We start from the raw sequence: 25092 nt of genomic DNA, 5'->3' as shown, positions 1-25092 counted from the left end.
AGACATTGTTAATTTCATATACATTCTTACCTCTGGTAGGAACTGTTGTATGAGAACTCTTTTGTATATTGCCATTCTTCTTTTGAAAAGTTGGCTTTCTGGCATTCTTGCAATGAAAATAATCCTAAATTTGAAAGTTTTAATAAAAATTACATTATTACTCAATAACAACTTCAAGTGAATGAACATAGTAAATAATATTTCTTTACCTAAAAATATATTCATTAAAAAATATATATATTTATTTATTCAAACTCAAAAAAATCTAAACAAATTCTATAATTGATACCAAGAACTTATAAATGAACATAAATGTGCATTAAAGTTGACTTATCAACTAGCAGGCAGAAGATACAAATACAATCAACCCTGAATTAGTAGGAATTTAACCTGTGGACAGTTTTAAAATCCAGGAGTAAATACAGTAAAAACAACAAAATTAAAATAAGAATAATTTAATATCTTATTCTCTGGGAACCTAGGTCCTTTTGTCAAATACTGTTATCTGTTGCATGGAGACTGATTAATCCCTTCTGACAAATAAAGCTGACAAATGCTGATGGTAATAAAGTAACTTTCCTTTAAATTGTATGTTTTCCTCAGGACATTCTAAAATGAAGACATGCCTTTTGTTCCAAAATATTTCACCAATTTTAAAAAGGACTGGAGGCAGGGGAGAGGGTAGGAGAAATGAGGAAAGGGAGTCAAAGGTAAAAGAAAAAAATTAATTTACTTGTCACAGTCAGCATTCCATTCTGGGATATGGATAGAGTTTTATAGCCCATTTACACAAGGATTTATTGAATATTAGGACTCCTAGAAACCATCTAATGCTTTATATATTTTTAGTATTTTTCATTGTATGTGTATATGTAAAGCTCTATATACCATTATTCAAAATGATGTGTGTTCTCTGGGGAAAAAAATATCCATAAATGCAGGAAAAGAAAATAAGTGACCAGAAAGCCTATTGCCTGGAAATAACCATGGTCAAAATTTTAGGATATTTTCATCTAGGTTATTCTGGAGAATGAACAAAAATGGCATTATACAAATTCATATTATATTGAGTCTGCTTTTTACCTTTACTATACCAGAAACATAAGATAGTGTTTTGATATTTTGAAACACAAATTAAAAAAAAAATTTTTTCTTATCATTGCCCCAGGAATTTAAGATTTGTAATTAGAGATGCCAGCAGATTAAAAATTTTTAAAAACGCTTCTCCAAAGCAAAAATTTAAATAGGACATGTTTCTAAAGTATTATAAATCATACTACTAAAATATGTGGTAATATCTAAGAATTTATTGGCTGGGAAACAGGCACATTACCAATCTAGAAAATTCTTTTAAAAAAGGATTTTTTTTTCAGAGATCCCAATTCCAGAAAAAATAATTATAATAAAAATGGTAGAAAAAAATAAATTTTATCCAGTGTTACTTTGGCAATGAGCCAAATATTTTATCTAAGATAGGGTTTTCCTTTAAACCAATTACTTTTCCTTTGAACTTGTTTCATTCTCAAAATGTTTGTTTTTGAAATGCCTCATTTGAACTTTTTTAGAACCAGTATATCAGATATATGTATTTTTAAATGTTTCATTGCTATATTAGGCCTTAAGAGCCAGTCATGACACTATAAAAAATGTCCCAGACAGAACTACAAAATTACCAGTATTCGTCACCAGACCTGATATCAAGTTAACTGGATCTAAATTAAAAAGAACCATTTCTAGTATTATTACTTACTAAAATTTCAGAAAAAATTGTAAAAATTTTAAACTTTGAAATCAGCACACTTAAAGTGTCTTTTTAATATGGAAAAATGTTAAAGGAAACTCAAGGAACTCAAGATGAGAAATTTGAAGAAGCAAACCTAGGATATAGTATGTATCAATAATTTGCATCTTTTTTTTTTTTTTTTTTTTTTTTGTGCTGAGTAGTATTACATGGAATGGTTGTATCACAATTTACCATTCAACTATGGAAGAAAATTTTGGTTGTTGTCAGTTTTTCAGGTATTAGAAATAAAGTTGTTATGACCATTCATATACAGGATTTTGGGGGTAAACGCAGATTTTCATTTCTCTGGGATAAGTGTCCAAGAGAGAAATAGTTGGGTTGTATGATGTGCATGATTTGTTCTTTTCTTTTTTTTTCTTTTAAAGAAACTGCCAGTTGTTTCTCAGAGTGGGGTACCACTTTATATTATTATATGTGAGATCCAGTTTCTCTGCATCCTTGCCAGCATTCTGTTGTTTCCCAACAAAATCTTTATATATACAAAGTATGAGTCATTTGTCACATATATGGTTTGTAATACTTCCTTCCAGTCTATAGCATGTCTTTTTATCCTCTAAAGAGGTCCTTTCATGGAGCAAAATTTCTTAATTTTAATGATGTCTAACTTATTGATAATTTCTTTTAGGGATCATGCTTTTGATATCATCTCTAAAAATTATTCAGCAAGCCCTAAGTTCTAAAGATTTCTTCTTACGTTTCCCTTTAAAATTTTTATGATTTAATGTTATACACTTATATCTGTGATCCATTGCAAGCTAATTTTTGCACAAGGTGTGAGGTTCAGATATAGGTTCATTTTCTTGTCTAGGGATATCCAATTAATTACTCCAGCATTATTTATTGAAAAGACCATCCTTCCTCTATTGAATTGCTTTTGCCTCTCTGGCAAAAAATCAGTTGTTTATACTTGTGAATTCATTCTAGATTCTGTATTCCATTATGTAAAAAATAAACCTTTCTTCCTCTCATGGTGGGCGTTTGTTGTAATCAGTCTCGACATGACACTGAGTGGTAAGAATTGATGTCACAATCTTCACAAAATACTTATTTCTTATTAAAATTTCCATTTGGTTCTTTTTTTTATATCTTCTATTTCTTTGCTGAGACTTTCCATTGCATTCTTGAGATGTTCTATTTTTTCATTTGTTTCAAGTCTGTTTGTGACAGTTTGTTGAAACATTTTTATGATGTCTTCTTTAAAATGCTTGTCAGGGGCGCCTGGGTGGTGTAGTCGGTTAAGCGTCCGACTTCAGCCAGATCACGATCTCGCGGTCCATGAGTTCGAGCCCCACGTCAGGCTCTGGGCTGATGGCTCAGAGCCTGGAGCCTGTTTCCGTTTCTGTGTCTCCCTCTCTCTCTGCCCCTCGCCCGTTCATGCTCTGTCTCTCTCTGTCCCAAAAATAAATAAACATTGAAAAAAAATTTTAAAATGCTTGTCATGTATTTCCAACATCTGTGTCATCCTGTTATTGGCTTCTGTTGATTGTCTTTTCATTCAAGTTGAGCTTTTTCTGATTTCTTGGTATAATGAGTAATTTTCCATCGTATCCTGGACACTTTGCCTATTTTATTTTAAGACTCTGGATCTTATTTATTTCTTCTAGCAGGCCTCCTCTTATACCACATTGGTGGAGCAAGGGAGCACCACCTCATTACTGCCAACTGAAAATGGGAAGTCCCCACCAAAGAGGTTGGGAGGAGCACCTCATTACTGCTTGGTGGAGGTGAAAGTTCAAATTCCCCAAAGGTTGATGCCATCCTGCCTGGGAGATGGAGCATGGACTTGTTTCTGCTCCTCACTTAGAGTCCAATGACAAAGTGGGGAGTGGGGAGTAAGAGGCTTTATAGATACAGAAGGTATGACAGTCCCCATCTCTGCCCTTGGCCTTTGAAATCACCCTGCAAGGAAGGGAGAGGGTCATCTTTTCACTGATGGATGAACTCAGATGTCTAGCTCCTTATATGGCCTCTGATGACAAGATGGCAGGGAGTCATTACCATTGGGTCTTCATTTTGTCTTCTCTAACACCACCCTGATGGGTGGAGGAGAAGTTGGGGGTGACTCCTTAGAGCCAGGTGAGAGTAAAAGCCTAGGTTCCCCACTAGGTCTTTATCAATGTGAGTAGAGGTAGGTTTGCAATTTTTTCTGTGGTATTTGGGTAGAGTAGGGTGATTACTGTGTAAAAATTTTCTATCTTGCTTGGCTGCCCCTTTCTTGGTCCTTTAACAAGAGAGAACAGGGTTTTATTGGGGCCTTTCATCATTTGATGAAAGTGTTTCCAGGTGGCAGGTTTATTCAGCATCTAGGCTGGGATATATGAGGCAGAATTAAAACTCATAAAACTCACCAATCATACTGTTCCTTGAGTCTTGTGATTCCTAACTAGTCTTCTTAAGAAATTATTAAAAAGTTGAGTATTTTCACCGTATACTTCACAGAAAAAAATTTTTTTAAGGATGCAAATTAAATTATTAGCAACAAAAATAAGTTATGAAACATAAGATAAAATTAAAAACATAGCTTATAATCAAGGAACACTGTGTCATATACCTTTGTGGTCTTGCCATCTGTGTTTGAATATATTCGTACCATTTCTTTTCCTTGCGTTTGGCTACCTTCTGTTTGGTCACTTTGTTTCTGGTCTCTTCCATCTTCTATAGAACTTATTTTCTGGGATGTTTCTACAATAATTGTTCCTAAATTTTGAGAGGTCTGTGCTTCGGGATCACTGCTTTTGGGAAAAAGTGGGGAACATGAAACGCAAGAAGAAGAGTTGTTAAATGTACCCATTTTAAGTTCAAGATCAAATACTGTTCTAGCACATATTGCACTTAAAGCTAGAAGTTTAATTTGAACATTTACTGGTCCTCTAAATTAAGAAAAAAATTAGCCTAAACATGTTTTACAGTCTGTTATTTCTGTTAATTCTGTACATGACCTCAAACTTACTAAGACGAATAAGTAAGTACAAGTAGGACTTCTTTAATTAACCTGATGGGACATCCACATTGGTGACTGAATTTGAACACCACTTACACAGAGACCTACTACTGCAGTAGAATGAGCAGCCTTAAGCAAGCACTGGCCTGGGACTAGAGTTCTGACTATATGGCCATTTCAGTTACTTACTGTCTCTGGACCATGTTTCTTCACCTGATAAATGTTATATTGCATCAGTGATCCTGATTTTTTTCACAACCAAATATCCTCTTTATTACAATTCCCTTAGGTATACCATATTTGAAAAGTATATCTAGCAGAGAAAAAGAGTATGCCTATTGAAAAACAATTCAACATCTTATTTACTTGTCATCTAAATGAAAAGAAAGTAAATGCCAAAAAGAAGTGTTTTACAAAATTGTAAAATCTCATCAACAAATTAGAATATCTAGTACCAAATGCCTGGTAGTGCCACTTCTGTAGTATTTCTACTAAGCGTTAACTTGGGAAGCACATGTTTTAATGCTGCCAGGATTGGAGCACTTACTACTTTCTGGGCCAGGGCAGAAAGCTTTAACGTTTCTCACAGGAAAGTTTTCCCTGAGTCTGAGACAAGTTTTGAATCTCCAAGGCTTTCACCCACTGATCTCAGTTCCATCTCTTATGTCCACTCATCATTCAGTAAAATGTCCATTCATCATTCATTGCTAAGCACCAATTATGTGCCAGGCACTCTTCTAAGCACAAAGGATAAAGTACAAGGAATAAAGGAGACAAATGTCTCTGCCCTTATGCAGCTTTCATCCTAAAGGGGTAGGTTCAGATAACAAGAAAAATAAGTAAAATTACGTTAATAGTTTGTATTAATGAGAAGGAAGATTGATTGAAAGTGCTGAGGTTGAGTAGAACATTCAAGTAAGTCTAATTCCTTTTCCACATGGATGATCTCTTAAATATTTGGATATGGTCATTTGATGCTTGAAACATCTCGTAAAAAAACATCCCTAGCTTATTCAAACATTCCTATTATGTGTGCTTTTGAGATGTTTTTTCAACCTGGTCACTCCACCTTATCTTGATGGAGCATTATGTCCAGAATTCAATTTCATATTCCAAGGATACTATGTGAATTACTTAGTACAATTTTTGGTAGATGCAGACTAAAATTATGCAAGCTTTCTGGAATGTACATTGTACTGTAGACTCAAACAAGATTTAATTAAAACTTCCTAAAATATTTTTATGTATACTATTGCAAAGTCCCATATTTTCCCCATTGTATAGTTGAGCAACTGGCTCTTCCAGCTAAGTAATGGACCCTGTAGTCTTCTGTGTAACTCTATCTTCCCAGTCTATTGCTATCTTTGGGGATTTTTATTCTGTTTTGTAAAGTACTTTTTACCCCTTTCTCATGTCATGTTATCCATCCACAAGTTTGATAAACATGGTTTGTTGAAATTCTGTTTTTCAAGGTATGAACAACTCTTCCTGAAAATCACCCATCACTGAATTGGGCACTGATAAGTTATTTGTGTATCAGGACCCACAAAATGCAGGCTGTGCCAGTGGCCTGGCCTCTATCAGAAATCTGAACTAAGTGAGCTGCATTTATAGTAAACACCTGTTCTGAATAATAGTAATTTGCAATAGCTGAACTTTTTGTTTCATGGAAGAAAGCTTTATTAATTATAAGGGAAATGAAATATAAGGAATTAAGCAACTATAGTAAACATAAAGAGGGAGAGAAGTATAGAGAAGAACAAAGAAGGCTTAATACATCAAATCATGTACTCACAATATCCAACTTTCTGGCTAGGGAAGCCCTGCAATGAACTGCCAGGTTGGAGGCCCGGTTGAGGGTCCTGGGTGATTGAGGGTCCTGGGCCAGCGTCCTCCCCTCAGGTAAGACTTCCAACTAGCTATTCCAGCCAGGGTGATACATATACTACCCATGTGTGATTTATGATTAGTCATTAAGTTTGCCTAAGTGCAGTCCAGAGCGAGCTGGTTTTTCTCTGTTTCTCTTATCATATCTTACAATCTTAGGAGGCTGGGTGTCTGCATAGTCCTCTTCCCTCCCTGATCCATTCCAGGGGGCCAGCATGGTCTGGCTCAAGGAGAGGCAAGTTAATCCCTCCTGGCATCAGAAACAGAAGGACCAGTTCCAATCCTGAGGCCAGATATGGAAAGCCAACAAAGCCCTCCATGATTGTGTATGTGCAGATCTAGGCAGAAATGCGTGACAGGTCACACAAAACAACGTCTATACAGAACACCTCACTGTCAAGGAAACCTAATACACACCAATCACAATCCTCCAACACAGCTTTAGCTAACTTACTTTACTCTATAGACCAGGACATACTGGTCATATAAAAATCAATCAATCAATCAATCAATCAATCCCTAACCTACCAGCCAACCAATCAATCCCTAACCTCCCAGCCAACTATGCCCTGTTTCTGCATTGCTTCTTCTATAAAACTCCTTCTTGCCCAAAACCCTTAGGAAGAGTGCACCATAGATTGCTAGGCAGTATACTCCCTCATTCCATGGATTGTTTTCACTTGAATGAAGGACTTCACACTCATTTCTAAACTGTATTATTTTTGTCATTTGATAGCATGTTTTTGTAATACTGCTCAACTATGAAAGATAAATAGTCATAAATATATAAATACTAACAAGGTCATAATTATATAATAAAGTATTTTATATTCATATATGAAGGACAAAGTTCTGCTTTTCTCAGTATTCAAGTAAATTTCTTATATTTCAGACTATGAAAAGCTAAAAGAAATAGAATGTTCTAAAGTCCTGAAGGTCCACTGTGGGATTTCTAATTGTTTGAGTATTTTTTGCAGCTGAGTGATTCCTGAGAGTGTTCTGTCAGGCAGGAAATATAACACTTAATCCTCACAATGTAAAATCAAGTTCACTGCTAAGCAACTTAAATGACAATCTTATGTTTTAAGAGATACTGTATGATTCATCTCCCAAAATATGTGACCATCTGCACGTGTACCAATACGATGAAATTAGAACTGACTGTGTTACTTAGCTTTCATGTATCTATTCACACATACATACTCATGCATGAGTAAACTGCACCACTTCTATTATGAAGAGTGTGGTAGTATCAACTGGTGAGACATAATTAGCTGAAACTAGGATTTCCTTGAAGACAGATAAATGATTAGTGGGTTTTAAGCTGAGTAGGATTTTATCTCTAATGGCTTTTGAGAACAAGGAAGAAAACCTTAGGAGTCAAAAAGAAATGGGAATGCAGATTCATCCTTCTTCCTCACCTTCATCAATTTGTTTGCAAGGTTTTTTTTTTTTTTAACCTGTATGAAGACGAGGGCTTGACCCAATGATCATTTAAAACAGTGGTTCCTGGGGCACCTGGGTGGCTCAGTCGGTTGAAAGTCCAACTTTGGCTCTGGTCATGATCTCATGGTTTGTGAGTTCAAGCCCCTGCATGGGGCTCTCTGCTGTCAGTGCAGAGCCTACTTCAGTTTCTCTGTCTCCCTCTCTTTTTGCTCCTCCCCGACTTGCACTCACGCATGCCCTTTCTCTCTCTCAAAAATAAATAAACAGTTGAAAAACAAAAACAAAAGAGTGGTCCCCAAACTTGTCTACGTATTGGAATCAGCTGGAGAGCTTAAAAAATAGTGAAGCTGTGGTAGAATCCCCTCCCTCAGGAATATGGTACGAAAAGACCATAGGGAAGGCAACCAAAGGGAAAGGCAACCTGGCTGTGTGCGTATGTGATGTCCCTCAGGTCCCCGTAACATGAGAGCACCCAATCAGCCTGTGTGTTTATGCGTTACCCATATATGGGAGACAAAGAAATAGAAAATGCATAAAAGACTACACCACGTGGCATTCAGGGCTTAGCTATTCAGGTACAAACTCTCTGAGCCCATGACAGCACAAATAAACTCGCTTCCTGGTAAGAAAAGCCTCGGTGTCATGACTCTTTGTGCAAGAGTCCTTCTACAAAGCTTGCATCCCACCACAGAAGTTATGATTTAATTATTCTGGGGTGTGGCCTATGTAGAGGCTGCTTTCAGGCAACCAACCTGAACAAAAGAAATCTGAGTGAGGATGAAGGGCCCACAGTGACCCCCAAACCCCCGGCTGAATACAAATAGGCCCATTAGGCAACTCACCAAGATATATGTAAGTCCTAGCAGACCAATGGGCTACTTACACTTGGGCACAGGTACCAAAAAAGGAAAATTCCATACATTCCCATACCTTCTCTCCTTCCCCATTTAACTACAGCCCCCCACCATTGTCTTGTGGGAGACAGTCTCTCCTTTGCTGTCCTGCCTGCTGCTCCCTTGTGGGGTATTCAGTAAACATCTCTCTCTTTTGTTCTGCCTTGAGTGAATTCTTTTACCACCTATACCCCCAGTTTCCACCCAATGGGGCTGCCCCACATTTGGTGGCCTCCATCCGATTGGAAAACCTCACATCTGAGCTTTGGAATCTTTATAAAATTCAGATAAATCTAATAGATGCAAACAAGTTTGAGAAAGACATTTTAAGATAAATTTCAGTTCTATGTCTCTGATTAAGAAATCTCCTACTTGTAAGGATGCCTTCCTCACTATACCAGCAAGAGATAGAGTACTCTAAATCCCTAGAAACTCTTACCAATGGCTAAGACAAGGACTTAAATCTGCATAACAACTTTACCCTTGTATACTGTGCTTTTCCTGATAACCTCCTGTGACAGACTCCTCACCCTCAACATCTTTTGTCTTTAGCTGAAGATAGTTTCAAGGTGATGGCATCAGTCATTTGGGGGAGTTACTCAGTTTTCCTGGGTCTCTCCCATATAAATAAGAGGTATACATGTTATTAAACTTTTTCCTGTTAATCTGTCTTATATCAATTTCATTATTAGACCAAAGACTCTAGACTTAAGGAAGAAGGGAAAACATTTCTGCCCCTACAGTTTTGGCAACCTGTGAAGGGACCATCACGACTCACTCCAGGGATGCTGCAGCTGACAGATTCTGAATTTTGGGACACAAGCTGGCAGAAGTTAAGAATTCTTACCCATCAGTCTCCTGGATCTCTGCATGTAGGGTCTGATGGAAGTGAGAATGGTAAGAGTCCTTATCTAAATTTAGACTAGCAGGAGACAATATTTGTGGAGCTTTTTGGTAAAATTTAGTCCTTAGGTAAAAATTTGTTATGAGCACTCTTGTTTTCTATTGATCCCTTTCCTCTCAGACTTGATAATTGCTTTCTTTTGTCTCTGTCATCTTATTCTGTGTCTTTAGAGCTTGGCTTTATGTCAGTGAGAATATTCTGTCTTTAAGTCTGTCAATGGCCAGACGAGAGATCCTTTGAATTGGAAAAACTTCTGTAATTGATTTTTTTAAAAATTTTTTTTAACGTTCATTTATTTTTGAGACAGAGAGACAGAGTATGAACGGGGGAGGGTCAGAGAGAGAGGGAGACACAGAATCTGAAACAGGCTCCAGGCTCTGAGCTGTCAGCACAGAGCCCGACGCAGGGCTCAAACTCACTGGCCGCGAGATCATGACCTGAGCCAAAGTCGGACGCTCAACCAACGGAGCCACTCAGGCGCCCCGAATTTTTTTTTTTTTTTAGAAAGCCCTTATCTTAAATAATTGTCTTATTGGTACCTATGGAAAGACCAAATTAAAAAGTGGACACAAAGAAGTGTAACAGCTAGCCCTAAGGATTTCCTTGACAATATGAAATAACAGAAATTATATTCAGAATGAAAATTAGAGTCCGTATCTGTGAGAATGATTCATTTTTAGAAATACCAAATAAAAGTTGTGCTGGCTAGTTAACAAAAGGTTTACAACCTATTGGAAATATGTATGAACCCCTCCCTCCCCTGACCAACAATTGAGTCCCAAGCCCTTAGACACTTCACTTCCTGGTTCTTCCCCACTCCATTTCATGGGCTTATTTTTCTCGGGCTTTGCTATGAGCATGCGCCAAAGAACTGAAGTCTCTGTGTCACCTCAAGAATGTACATTTGTTCCAATCAGACTACTTTTTGCCTTACACAGGCATAGGCAATGTCAGGGTAAGGCTATCATCTCTGTAGCACTCAGCCAATGAGGAATCAGGGGAGGGACTTGCACACTAGGAGATAAATTGCCTTTCCAAGTGTGCTTGTCCATCAGACACCCGCTCTTGCAAGAACATTGATTAAAGCCTTGCTTCACTGTGCTCCCAGTATCTGTGTCCCTCCTTTGATTGGGTCAGTGGGCTTATTTGTCACAATATCTAAAATAAATTCCACATTCTTCCACACCCATTTATCTCCAATTCCCTGTTCCTGGCCTTCTAGAATATCTTTCGGCTATCTGGGACTCTTGTTTAAATCTTCCCACCTCTCTGCAAGTTTCTACAAAACCAGAAATGTGGCTCTGGCAGCAATTCAGAGCTCACCGGTCACCAACCCTCAGACCTCACCTATTCAACTCAAACTGCTTGTAGTATTGGGACACTGGAAACAGAATTGTCCTGCACTTAAGAAAAAGGAAAAACTTAAATTACCCTGGACCTCTAATAAGAAGCAAGTATGTCCCAAAAACTCCATCTTGGAGAAAACTTACTTTCTCTATGCCTTTGTGATAAAAGTTTTATGCCCCCATCTTCTGTAGGACCTAAGAGCCATTCTTTAAAATGCAAACATTGGGGATAAGTTTCTCATCAAAAAAGAAAAGGGAGGTGGATATTTGGAAAATTGGGCAAATGAAATACTAAAGATCCAAGAGGTACCTAAAACAAAAGTCATTAAGGCGGACATAACTCCTACTATTTCCCTCTATCAGTCTTTACCTGAATGCTCACATTTCACTAATTCTTTGTCTGAACTGCCTTTCCACTCTGAAGAGACTATTAAACAGTTACCTTTTAAAACAAAATCACTTGCGACTGGGGGCAATACTCCTCAGCTATCTTCCACTCCTTGGTCAAAGGCTGAATTAAGAGCCATAGTTAAAGAATTTCTTAAACTAAGGGAGAACCCTCAAAAGCTGTTGTAAATGGGTTACTTCCTGTGATTGGTGGAAAGATTAAAAAAAGCAGAATATTAGGGGCATCTGGGTGGCTCAGTTGGTTAAGCATCCGACTTCAGCTCAGATCATGAGCTCATGATTTGTGAGCTTGAGTCCCATGTCAGGCTCTGTGCTGACAGCTCAGAGCCTGAAGCCTGCTTCAGATTCTGTGTCTCCCTCTCTGCCCCTCCTCCCACTCCTCCTTGCGTGTGCTCTCTCTTTCTCTCAGAAAAATAAACATTAAAAAAAAATTTTAAAAAGCAGAATATTAGATCCACAAAAGTTTTCATAGATGGATTACCTCCTGTGATTTGGTGGGTAGATTAAAAAAAATAGAAATTAGATAGGAAGCTATGAGTCTGACTGAATTTGTGAATAAAGCTGATATTCAGTGCTTGACAGGAATTTTTTTTTTAGGGCTTCTCTCCTAAACTAAATATACCCAGAGGGGAAGAAAAACATTCAACATAGTTGGATGGGTGTGACAGTTCTTAGATACCTTGTAGCAATTCTTTGAGGAATTCAAACAGCTGTCCTTGTTTTAAAACATCTAGTCTTTATAGGACCTTAGGTAAGGTTCCAGAAATAATTAAAAGTCCACCAATCCTTTTTACCATTCCCCAAACCTCTGCTATTTATTTCAAAAGGCTTGTAAATATTGGCCTTGGGAAACCAAAGTTCTTCTTAAAGGAGCTTGCATTCCTTCCCTGTGCTTTTGAGATGTAAATGTTCTACAAACTTCAAGGAGGTAATTCTTATCAGAAGAACAAAAGGGGAAAAGGTCATTTGAAATTTAGGCAAATAGGGGCGCCTGGGTGGTGCAGTCGGTTGAGCATCTGACTTCAGCCAGGTCATGATCTCGCGGTCCAGGAGTTCGAGCCCCATGTCAGGCTCTGGGCTGATGGCTCAGAGCCTGGAACCTGTTTCCGATTCTGTGTCTCCCTCTCTCTCTGCCCCTCCCCCGTTCATGCTCTGTCTCTCTCTGTCCCAAAAATAAATAAACGTTGAAAAAAAAAATTAAAAAAAAAAGAAAGAAATTTAGGCAAATAAAAAATCAGTGTCTTCTCCACAAATATTAGTAAAAAAAAAATTTAGGCAAATAAAAAATCAGTGTCTTCTCCACAAATATTAGTAAAAACAAAAAAAATCGTTAGCCATCTGACCAGATAAATTTAACTCATTTCTACTGTTCTTTTAATAGTAAGTTCTACATTTTCATACCTGTCTCATGTCTAAAATTTTAAGGTCTCTGTATGTCTGTATATGTATGCTGTAGATTTGTGATATTTTTCTGCCTCCAGATGATATTACCAAAATTAACTTGAAAAATAGCTCTATTTAATTCACATAAAGAAAATTAAACACTTATATAAATTGAATTCTCAGAAATTAACAAAAATGGACCTATATGTTTCTCAAGTTCACATGACTTGGTATAATCTTTGGTAAATAAAAACTAGTTTAAGTTTGTTGGTTTCATTAAAATAGGTATGTCTTTAGATTTATCAACATATAATGCAGAGATACAAATTTTATTCTGCCTTGGTTTACTAGTCAAATAACTTCATGTTGTATCTCTTACGAAATTTATCAGCAAGGATAACTTAGGGTGATGGCTGGCTGTGTCTAATGTCTCATGAAGCTTTCAGTGGTAGTCTAAACATAATTATTGGAAGCGAGTGATTAAGATAGACATTAGTAGTGGTAAGAGTTTTTAGGTAAACTTTTTAACAGAGATTACATTTAACAGTATGTGTTCTTAAAAACAGTTCCCCAAATATCTTAGGTAAGTTGAACCTTTAAAGTTTTGCTAACTTAAATTCAGAGAAATTCACTGAACATCTAGATCATTTCCAAATAAGATAATATAATTACTAAACATGGGCCTATCTACTTCTGGTTGTTACAGAGGAATTAAAGAACTATTTGGATCTCTTAGTAAACATGCCTTGTTGCATATTGAAAGACTGTACATTATGGAATGTACTCATAAATTTGGCAATCTAAAGAATGCTGTTGCAACACACAGTTCACAATTGCTTACTTAGTTTTCACTAGAAATTAAGGTTTCTAAGGGTTAGGAATTCTAATTAATAAATGTAACTAAAACTGTTAGAAATAATATGAAAAACATCTCTAAATGCAAGAAAAGTAAGATATATGTTTCCAGTTAAAAAAAAAAAAGGAATAGAAATGCATTTTGTTGAATGAAAATAAAGTAAATATCTCAACATAAAACTGGTTATTTAGGGGCACCTGGGTGGCACAGTCGGTTAAGCGTCCGACTTCAGCCAGGTCACGATCTCGCGGTCCGAGAGTTTGAGCCCCACGTCGGGCTCTGGGCTGATGGCTCAGAGCCTGGAGCCTGTTTCCGATTCTGTGTCTCCCTCTCTCTCTGCCCCTCCCCCGTTCATGCTCTGTCTCTCTCTGTCCCAAAAATAAATAAACGTTGAAAAAAAAAAATTAAAAAAAAAAAACTGGTTATTTAAAAATGGAAAAGAGGAAAATCAAGACAGAATCTGAAACTTGTAGAAAGTCTGTGGAAAGGAACCTTTAGAAAGGAATTTTATGGATGGACAGGACTGGCTAAGATAAAGATTAACTTAATTGAGTGAATTTTAATATCAAAAGGCAGCTGCTACAATTTTACAAATTGATTCTGTCTCTGGTAAAAGGATAACGTTTTCTTGACTCTCTGTGTATTCTTCATAAGAGACTGTGAAAGGTTCTTCTTTACCTTTTAAACTAATCTACCTTGAAGGCAAAGATTTTGTGTTTTTATCAAAATAATTCCCTGTGCTTTGTTATTTTTATAATCAGGTTTTTGATTATTTAAATAAACCTAGTCCTCTTGATACAAAGAAAGAAGTTTTGCTGAGAACTATGTGAATGTCTGTATTTGCCTGTGAAGTTTTTGTCTTGTCCCTTAAACAGATAACTAAGTATTATCTCACAGTGACCCATGATCAAGTGGCCAAAACGTTTTGATATTCTCGACAAACTTCCCCAAATCAAATTCTAAATGAAGTCTTTCTGACCTGGAAGAAACTCAGATATTTCAGAAGGTCCCTGGAACATTTCAAAAAATGTATTAAGCTAATTAGGCTGACTTGATATGTTAAATTATATGGGAAGTGTTGTCAAATAAGTGATGCTAAACTTTTTTGGTTATATTTGTGTAGATATATGTTATTAATTTAAGTGTACTGGAATTTGCGTGAAATTCCTAAAAATCTGATTTGTCCTGACATAATGTTATCATTTATAATTCGAGTTGTTATCTTGAAATATTATATATTACAGAAATAACCAAATTTCCTTGTTAACTGCATTTTAAAAAAATGTTTATTTATTTTGAGAGAGTGTGAGCAGAGAAGGGGCAGAAAGAGAGGGGGAGAGAGAGTCAGTCCCAAGCAGGCTCTGCTCTGTGAGTGCAGAGCCTAACGTGGGGCTCAATCCCATGAACTATGAGATCATGATGTGAGCTGAAACCGAGTCTGAGGCATACCAGAATGAGCCACTCAGGCACCCCTCCTGTCAACTGCATTGTAAGGAACTCTCACCAGATCTTTAACCATGGCCATTTTTTTAACTCTTTGTTATTTACGGACTTATTGTTTTACACTGAAACTTTTGCAAAAATGTTTGGAAAATGCTTGATCTCCAAGGAGACTCATGGAAAATATTCCAAAATACAAGTTTCTAATACCTTTAAGATCATAAAACTGGATAAGAGTTTCCAGAACATAAGGGGAAAATTGGATTCAAGCAGAACAAAAATTAGTAACATGGGACTTAATGAACTGATAAGGATGATTATAAGTTTTGTGACTTTGTTTTATTGCTAATTTTTTAAATGTTGTGTTTTTCCAGATTTAAGAAAACTTTTCCTCTTAGGTTAGCAAGGACTTACAGCAATTTGGTAAAATGGACCTGTGTAAACAATTGAAACATCTTTTTCTCCTTAAATGATCCCTCCAGAATTTGGAAACTCTTAGTGAACATTCTTATATTTTCATGGCAATCTATTTTTTTTTTTGGCATAAATTCAATAAGAATCTGTTCTCTTGGTAACATGACATAATTGGAAACAATGAGTATATTACCAAAGTTGTGACTGGAATGTCATATTTTAGAGAGGTATGCAAAGACTCAGATTATGACCAGACAGCTTTAAGGAAGAAAGGTGACTTTATGGAGTCAATAAAACTTCTTGAAAAAACATCCTGGTAGCTTGTTTACAGGGTTCCTGGCAGCCATACCAGGTAAGCAAGGATGGTTACTTCCCAGCAGGTGAAGAAACCTCAGGATATTTGAAGGACTTCAAGAAGAGAGAAATTTACCCCAATCTATTGCTATTGCAAGCAATTCCAGTGGCAAATCCTTGGATTGGCATCTTGGCCTTGAGAAGCTTTGAAAAGTTCAGTCTGAAAATCCTTATGAAAAGTTTCAGCAAAGCAGATTTAAGAAGAGTCTATACAGTCAACCACTATTCTTTGTTGGACTTATGTAAATAATCAGGCCAAGTTTATTGAAACTAGGTTTGTTTTGCAAACAAATTAACCTTAATTTGGCTGTCTTTAGTAGAAATTAAGGTGATTTAAAAGAGAATAATTATGTTTCAATAACACACCTTTGTGAATATTAGATTCCAGTTCTGATTAATTACCTTGAGGGTTTGTTGTTTACCTATAAACTAGATGGAATCCTGAATTCTTCTGGTTTCCTCAAATATCTGGCTATGACTCTCCAAACTAACGTTTCCACTTGGAATCAAACTAATCACTGAGAACTAAAACTGCCTTCCCCCCCCCCCCCAAAGCTCTGCAAAATGAAGCTAGATCACTTCATATACACTTCAGAGAAACCACCACAATAGCTCATGTTTAGATAATCTTCATGCCTATTGCTGTGTGGGCCACTCAGAAAGTTTATCTAAACAACCAATGACATCACTGGAGATATTCAAACTGCAAAGATGCTTCAGCCCCTACCTCTAGAAATGTCTTCTCTCCACTGGCTGCCTTCAGGATTCAAGATTAATTTTATAGTCTGCTCCAATCATTAACCTCTGTTTTTATTTCACTTCCATAGAAATGCCTTTTTAAATGCCTCATTTCTCTCACAAAATAGGCCTAACTTTGGGAGCCCACCTGCAAGACCCACCTGCTGAAATAAGACACTGTTTAACTAAACTGACCTATTCTCAGGACTGTGACACTGGTTCTGTGAGATATGAAGCAATCAATCTGTCAGCTTAGCTTCTGGACTGTGAAACTTCTCGGGGAATTTTCAAAGGTGTGATAGTAGGGGAACAGAATTTGCCACCCGCAAATACGTCTCTTTGGCATACGAATTACTTTTAGGAAACAACAGACATAGGACAAATTCTGAGAATCAAGTAGAAGTTACCCTTTTCTAAGAGACACTGGCATGCATAAGGAAAATCTCCATTTGTAAGGGTGTAGGCTTCCTTATACCAGGAAGCGATGGATGAGTCTAAATCTGTAAAAATTCTTGCCAATGAAGAAGACAAGGGCTTAACTCTGCATAAGAACCTTACCCTTGTTTATTATGCTTTTCCTGATAACCTCCCATAACTGACACTCTGACCTCATCTTCTTTTGTCTTTAGCTGAAGGTGGTATTGAAGGTGATGGTTTTGGCTGTTTTGGGGGGAGTTACTCAGTTTTCTTGGGCCTCTACCATGTATACAGGAGGTATGCATATTATTAAACTTCCGATACTTTTTCTCTTGTTAATCTTTCTTAAATCAATTTCATTATGAGACCAGCCAAAGAACCTAGAAGGGAAGAAGGGAAAACTCTTCCACCCCTACACCATCCAGGGACATACCAAATCTGAAACACATGTCTTTTGGGGATTAAAAAAAAACAAACTTAGACAAATAAAAGGAAATACATGCCACTATAAAACAAGACAGAATTATGAAAATAGTTCTATTTGTCTGTTGGCAACTCTGGCAACACTGAACTTCCCTATTACATAGATACAAAAAGAGGTGTTCTACTATCCACCTGCCTTTGTGGTTTTACTGATGTGCTTCAAGTACATATACGAATGTATAGCCAGGGGTAAGGAAAAGAAATATTATAGATTTTTAGTATTCTCCTGTTGCTATTCACTAGGTGTTATATAACTTAGGACCAGGAATTTATAGAGCTTTAACTTTAAAGAACTGATTTTTAACCACCATTCAATTAAAGTTAGTACAATGGCTTTGCATAATACATACATGAAATAATTAGTGAAGATGGTTCTTAATTTAAAGGATGTTAAACAGCTTGTAGACATCTGGTAACAAGCTGAAATGGGTCATTCAAAATTTATCTAACTAAATTAAGGGGGAAAAATGTTTCTCCTCCCAGGTTGGCATGTCACAAGATAACTAAACCGACTTAGTAGGCTTGCCTGGGAATCCTTAGCTGTCAGTGGTGAATATGCAAAGGGCCAGCAAATTAAATCAACCTGCCAAACTGTCAATTTCAAGCCTCATGACTGCATGAAAATAGCATCACTGGAAGAAATCAAGCATTGCCTTCTTTTGGGTTTCCTGGCACCTATTCAAATACTCATGCAGTTGTGGCTAATTTTGCATGCAAATTTCAGTCAATAAGCTCAGAACAAGACCTCCCAAGATATTTCAAAGGATCTGACAGTATTTTTTCTGAATACCAAATCGACAGTAGTTGAAATTCAATCTCCATTTGCTGGTGCTTTACATATGCACAGTGTCCCCACCACAGAGCTAAGTTAATGAGAGCCTTACCTGCTTTCACTCACATCCTCCCAGCCGTCCTTGCTGAGGTTCTCAAACACATTGCTCATAACCTTGATGGAGTGATTGAGAACAGTGTGGTAACGGCCCACAGGGCACTTTTTCTTGGCGGCTTTAAATTTAACCTTGGTAGTGGTTGTCTTACAATCATATTGTCCAGACCTCACTTCCGTGGTGGCCATCTCAGATTTAGCTTTGTCTGCTAATTGCTGCAGTTTCTCCATTGAATTCTTCAGCTCTTCATTTTCATTTCTCAAACCATTAGCTTCTGCCACTTGTCTCCTTAGGGAAGTGACTTCTCTCTCCAGCTCACTGATTTTTACTTGAAGTCCAGCTTTATCTTTTTCTACTTCTTTACTCCCCCTTTGTAGCTGTTCTAGCTCTTTTTCCCTGTCCTCTGCATCTTCCTGTTGCTGCTTTAAGAGTGATTGCAGGAAGTCATTTTCTTTCATTAATTTTTTATTCCCTTCTTTTAATTTTCTTGACCTTTTCTCAAAAGATTTTAGCCGACTTTCCAATTCAATGACCTAAACATTAGAGTTTAATTTATTCTTTTAAAGGTCCAAAAACCATAATCTGCTGTATATTTTTTATCATTTCTAATTTATGAAAATAAAATTACACTTAGCACAAGGACAAAATAAATCTAAAGTACTTAATTTCTAAATAATTCTAAGGTGGTGTAGATAAATACATTATAAAATGCAATAATACATCTGTTAAATAAAGGACAGATGGTAAAAGAAGTTAAAATTCTACACAAAGTGACACAGAACTAAGTATGCTAATAAACTTTGCAGTTTTCTGACATAAGCACTTTAGCTATGTAGTCTAATTATTGTGAAAAAATATTTTCAGAGAAAAAAACAATTTATACAAAATCTAAAAATAGATACATAGAGAAACTTTATTAATAAAATAACAATTTTCTTCAATATCTAACAATCATATGAAAAAATGATTACCTAGTTAAAAAAATAATCTACCAAGTCTACTTTATTCTGAGAAAAATGTAATTTTAGCAGTCATGAGGTCCTTAGTTTATACAATAAGGAAACATTTACCAAAAAAAGTCTAACAACTTAAAATTACAATTATTCCAATATTGCATTAATTTATTTCAATAAACAATGTTCATGTTGTAGGACAAAGAAATGAAAACATACAATTTCTGACCTTAAGAAATTTCAAAAACTATTTGGAAAGAAAGGCACATGCGTAAATAAAACTGATTAAGGACAGGATCTAAGTGCCGTAAATCTGGGCAAAAAGGACAAAGCAATTATAATACTAAGCCATGAATATGAAACTTTCAAGGAGTTGATTTCAGCTTAAATCTTGAAAAACAAATAATCACTGTTGTTTGTAAAGTACAGTTTACGGGATGGCTTCATAAACATCTCTCTAGATCATCCCAAAACCATGTGAGGTAAGTAGAGCCAACAATTATCTTCCCAGAAGAGGATACAGAGGCTCTGAAAACTTAAATAATGCAGAGAGGTAAACATTCTTTGAACTGGGATTCAAATTCAAGATTTTGTGCCCCTCACAGTATTCTACAAGCTATGTGGGGAAAAAGAGTCGCCCAGATACACATGGGAAATGAACAAAGGACTGCAGTCAAGCAAGAAATCTAAATGATTGGGAAACTATATAGATTCATTTTTACTTTTAAAACAATTCTTCAAAGGTGAAAACATATTTGATGTATTGAAAACCAAGGATATAAAATATTCCAGAAATCTGCAAGATGAAAATATGCACATATTTACCACTTTCCAGTTTACTGGATTTAGTTAAGGTGGTGAAGATGTAAGCTGTTTCCTAAACATTACTTTCAGTCATTTCTGATACCTGTACTTCTACACCCCCTACTTTTCTTGTGAGGTCGACCTTCTTCATTTAATTCAACAGATTTTACTGATTAGTTATCCTGTCCCAGGACATGGATATTTCCCAACACAATATTAAGAATCTCATCTAATTTAAATTTGCTTTTCTGTAATATGATACATTCCCTTACTGTTAGATCTATGTCTTTATAGGGCTTACTCTTGACCTGGAGTAGAGGTATATGAAAGAGCTTGTATCAGACTATTGCAGACCTCTGTGCATATATGCAAGAGAAATTCTATTATTCCTTTTCAATGCAAATACGTCACTGAAGAGCTGGATAAAGTGACAAAAAATACAGTGTTCAAGAACACATGAACTCTGGTTAAAAATCATTTACTTTTTCAAAATCATTGTATGCCAAATTTTATTCTCCATTTAGTAAACACTACTACCAGATAGGGAATATCACCTTTTTACAACCTCTTCAGTTTCTTAGTGGTTTTAATCACTGCAAACAATAGTATACTTTTCATATATATATTTTAAGATATTTTAACAGGTTAATTCCATGGTGGAGTAAATAGAATAAACTGTATTTTTTAAAATCTATTTTGTAGAAATAAGCAATTATACTGTTTTAAAAAAAATTGATTTTGACAGTAGTGATACAAAAATATTAAGAAACAGTATGGTCTTGGGGATATTGAATATTTTCTGTGCTATATCTTACTTCCAGCTCAGGTTACTTTAACCTGGTAAAATATTTAACCTATTTTAAAGTTTCCTTCTCTGTGAAATGGGATTAGTAACATCTGTCTTGTAGATTATAAGTATTGAACATGATCATACACCACAATTCCTCATAGACAGTGAGTTCTAAACAGTTTATCATCACCATTACCACCTCATTATTGTCTTTATTATTATTATTAATCATAACAGCTACTTAATAAAATTACTTGAGCTGAAATATAATTACTTGCATTAAATATTGCTGAATTAGATCAAATTAAATCAACTTTGTACTTTTGATTAAAATATGTTATGAACAAATGTAACAAACACCTTAAGTATGAGATTTCAATTCTGGAAATTAGCATTATCTTTTTCTTTTGACTAAAATCCATTTATGTTAGGTACAACTCATGAAAATTTTATATAACACTGGAAAAATGTCTGTTTAAAGTCTGTTACATTTAAAATGTTTAAGTATGTTAACTGCCTAAAGTGAATCTATGTTTACTTATAAGAACTGGTCAAAATTAATCGCATTTAAGTTTAAAATGGAGGACAAATAACAAAAGAGACACTACTTCCCATAGTCCATAGCACAAATTAAAGTGTTGTTCAAAGTACACTCTTAAAATTGTTGTTAACCTGATGTTAAGCCTCCAGAAATAGAAAAGAAAATTTCAATATATATTTGAAAATGAAAGCCTAGGGATTTGTTAAAGGTATTTGATTTTTCTGTAAATCAGCTCAAGTGCATACTTTTCCTCCAGTACTGATCGTTTAAATAATTTACCAGAAAGGTGGTTCCTTTCAAAACTGAAATAAAACACTTGACTTTGTAAAGTGTCTATAATACTTTGCTAGGGCTGCCATAAAAAAATACCATACTGGGTAGCTTAAACCCTAATAATCATTTTAACTTAACTGATTCTTTGAAGATCTCATTTCCAAATATAGGCACATGCTTAGATGCTGGTGATTAGGACTTTGACAGGATAACATTGGTCGGGGGACTCAACTCATACCATAATAGTGTGAAATGTTAATATATTATTAAAAAATAATCTTATATGTTTCATTTCTACTATGTAAGTAATACCGTTTTCAAGTTGTTACTATCTTTTAATCCTATTTTGAATGAGTTTACAATACATCCTTTTAAAATAAGGAAACCCAACTAAAAATGGTTAAATCATGACTCATACAATTACATTAGGTTAATATAAAAAAAAAAAAGTGGCAAATTAGTATGATCCAATGCAAATAATTCCTGTTGGGTTTTAAAGACTTAAAATGGATTTCTGGATCCACTATGGTAGTAGCCTTAGGTGGAAAGAAATAACAGATTTCCTCAGGGTTCCTACCTTAAGATAGTGGTAGATAGTAGTATAGTATTATATAGCCAGAGATAAATTATACAAACCCCATCAAACAAAAATATTGTTCTGAAACAAAGAAACTATTCAAACTGTATGACATTCCAGTTGATAATGTGTAATTTCAATTATATATTTACCTTAAGATAAATGAATGTGAGCATTTCTTGTTCTGTATGTTATTGTGGTAACCTGATATGTGTTACTCAGTATTAATGAGATGACAGCCTTTGTTACCTGACATATGGCAAGTGTTAGAAGTATAAGGGATCACATCATCTGTTGTAAATTCCTAGATTTCCTATAAGTCAAGTCACAGATGAAACAAATATAAGTAGCAGCATTAATATTTCTGTTTATATATTTGTGTATTTCCAGCTTTATCTAAGTATCTAGTGTAGCAAATGACAACCAGTTATAGGATGAAAACATTTAAAGAAAATTTTGGGGGTTCCTGAGTGGCTCAGTTGATTAAGCGTCCAACTTTGGCTCAGGTCACGATCTCACCATTCATGAGTTCGAGCCCCGCATCGGGTTCTGTGCTGACAGCTCAGAGCTTGAAGCCTGCTTCAGATTCTGTGTCTCCTTCTCTCTCTGCCCCTCCCCCACTCACATTCTGTCTGTCTGTCCCTCTCTCTCTCAAAACTAAATAAACACTAAAACAAATTTTTTAAAGAATATTTTCCTTTATAACAATAACAAAGAGGCTAAAATGCAACCAAGCCAACTTAATGGATCTTGATAATAATGTGTTTATATACAAAAATACGAATTAAGTATAAAATTGTAAAGATCAATGTTAAGATTTTTAAAGAACATTTTATTATTAATTACAGACATGATGTAAAGTGACTACAGGGTTTATACAAGTGGGTCTATTAAAGCAGGGAGTGCTATCCAAAATTATATGGTCATAAATTTCTATCTAAAATGAGATGGGTCATGTATATTTTTAAGTTTAAAATTAAATGATAAACATGTTACCATTTTACTTTACCAAAGTTAAAACTATGCTCAGTTTTAATCATTTAAATATTTTAAACCTGTATGCCTTTTGAAGTATAACAGAGTCTCATCATGTTCCATTTTAAAGTTAAATTGCTAAATTATAATTAATAAGCACATATAGTATACATTTTTTTAATTTCCATTGTCATTCTCTTCATTTCATCTTTGAGATATTTTTAATCTATGTCAACAGAAGCACAAGTGTTTGCACATTTATTTCACTAACATTGATTTTTTTAACCCATTTTGGCAAGCCAATGATTTTGAATTATGAATTTAAATTAAGGATGCACACAAGGTTTAAGTTCATGAGCCCTCGTTTTAAACTATAATCCTTTATGTTAAAATTCAGATTTAACTTCCTCAGCTCAATATCTTAAAGATTGCACTACCTTCTGCCATGTCTGCTCCGACATTTCTTTCCCATTCTTCTCTGGAGTACTCTTCTTGACCCCATCATCTTCACCATATCCACAGAGTTGTTCTGGTGGAGAATAAATAATATATTATGGTAACTCATATAATGCTGAAACACTGTCCTGTCATTTTAAGGAAAAAGGTTCTGCTTTCTCAATTATGAATACTCTAGCCTATTTTATTGTCAAGTATTTGGCTAGAAACTAAATGGTGACCTTTTCCAAGATTTTCAGTCACATAATTACGTATCTTTGTAGCGTCTTTTTTTTCGCCCAGTGTAAGATTTTCAAAGGTACAACAGATCTTCAGGTTAACAATGCTATACTTTTATTCCTATTTTCATTCTTTTGTAGACTATTCCCCCTTTGCCTTAAAAGCAGAATTCACTGCCTTCTTATCTACACAGTCACTACTAGTTTTGTTCTCTGGATCTTGTTCCCTGCCAGGAGGATCAGAGTGATTGCTGAACAAAGCAAACAGTACCCGAATTAGGGTGGACTGAAACTGTAACAGCCCCTACCACCCCCTTTTCTTCAGGTAAAAGATCACACAGTAGGCAGAGTAAACCATAAAAATCTCATTTCCAGGAAAACTGTCACTGTATAACACACAGAAACCCAGATAACAGGTGAAATTGTTTCTATAAATGATTCCTATATACTGACGATGCACTTAACTACCACAACCTTTCAACCAAGCAAAAATGTACAAGCAAGATATCAAAATTAAAGGAAAAAAATAATCATAAAATTTCAGTTAACACTATTAAAATTTAAATACACTAAAACTTATAACAAATGTTTTCTAATCAGATAAATTATTGTGACAAATTTAATATTTTATAATTGAATTATTTTTAGGATACAACATTTCTTAAAGAATTAATAGAAGGGCAAAAAGAATACACAAAGCTAAAAGGATGCATATCCGTGTTAGACTGAGGTGATTTTGCTTTAAAGTATGCTTGGCTGCTGTAGGTCAGTGTAAAACTTTGATTTATCAACAAAGGAAAAAGAAAACAATATTATTCTCCGTAGAGTAGAAATCCTCTTGGTATAAACAGTGACTAACAAGTTTGTTAGAGTGAATTAGGCATTTCTTTTGTCTTTGAAACAT

General features: G+C 35.4%; 1 protein-coding gene across 3 annotated transcripts in view; it reads right to left on the bottom strand.

The window, feature by feature from the left end:
• Nucleotides 1-25092, bottom strand: part of CNTLN (centlein) — a 315203-nt gene that overhangs the window by 92999 nt on the left and 197112 nt on the right. For 2 of the 3 annotated variants that reach the window (XR_006295095.1, XM_043566781.1), the window contains exons 14-17: nucleotides 23952-24043; nucleotides 18599-19134; nucleotides 4356-4536; nucleotides 31-124 (exon numbers count right to left, since the gene is read on the bottom strand). Coding sequence is in view for 2 of the 3 variants with exons in the window: in XM_043566781.1 (XP_043422716.1) it covers nucleotides 31-124; nucleotides 4356-4536; nucleotides 18599-19134; nucleotides 23952-24043 (903 nt within the window). In the remaining variant the exon portion in view is untranslated. The remainder of the gene's footprint in view (nucleotides 1-30; nucleotides 125-4355; nucleotides 4537-18598; nucleotides 19135-23951; nucleotides 24044-25092) is intronic. The other variant, XM_043566783.1, reaches the window with a different exon arrangement.

The sequence above is a fragment of the Prionailurus bengalensis genome, chromosome D4 (genome assembly GCF_016509475.1).
Source record: "Prionailurus bengalensis isolate Pbe53 chromosome D4, Fcat_Pben_1.1_paternal_pri, whole genome shotgun sequence".
In the NCBI taxonomy this organism is placed as follows: domain Eukaryota; kingdom Metazoa; phylum Chordata; class Mammalia; order Carnivora; family Felidae; genus Prionailurus; species Prionailurus bengalensis.
The sequence above is the reverse complement of the archived record's forward strand: the minus strand, read 5'-3'. Positions and strand labels throughout refer to the sequence as shown.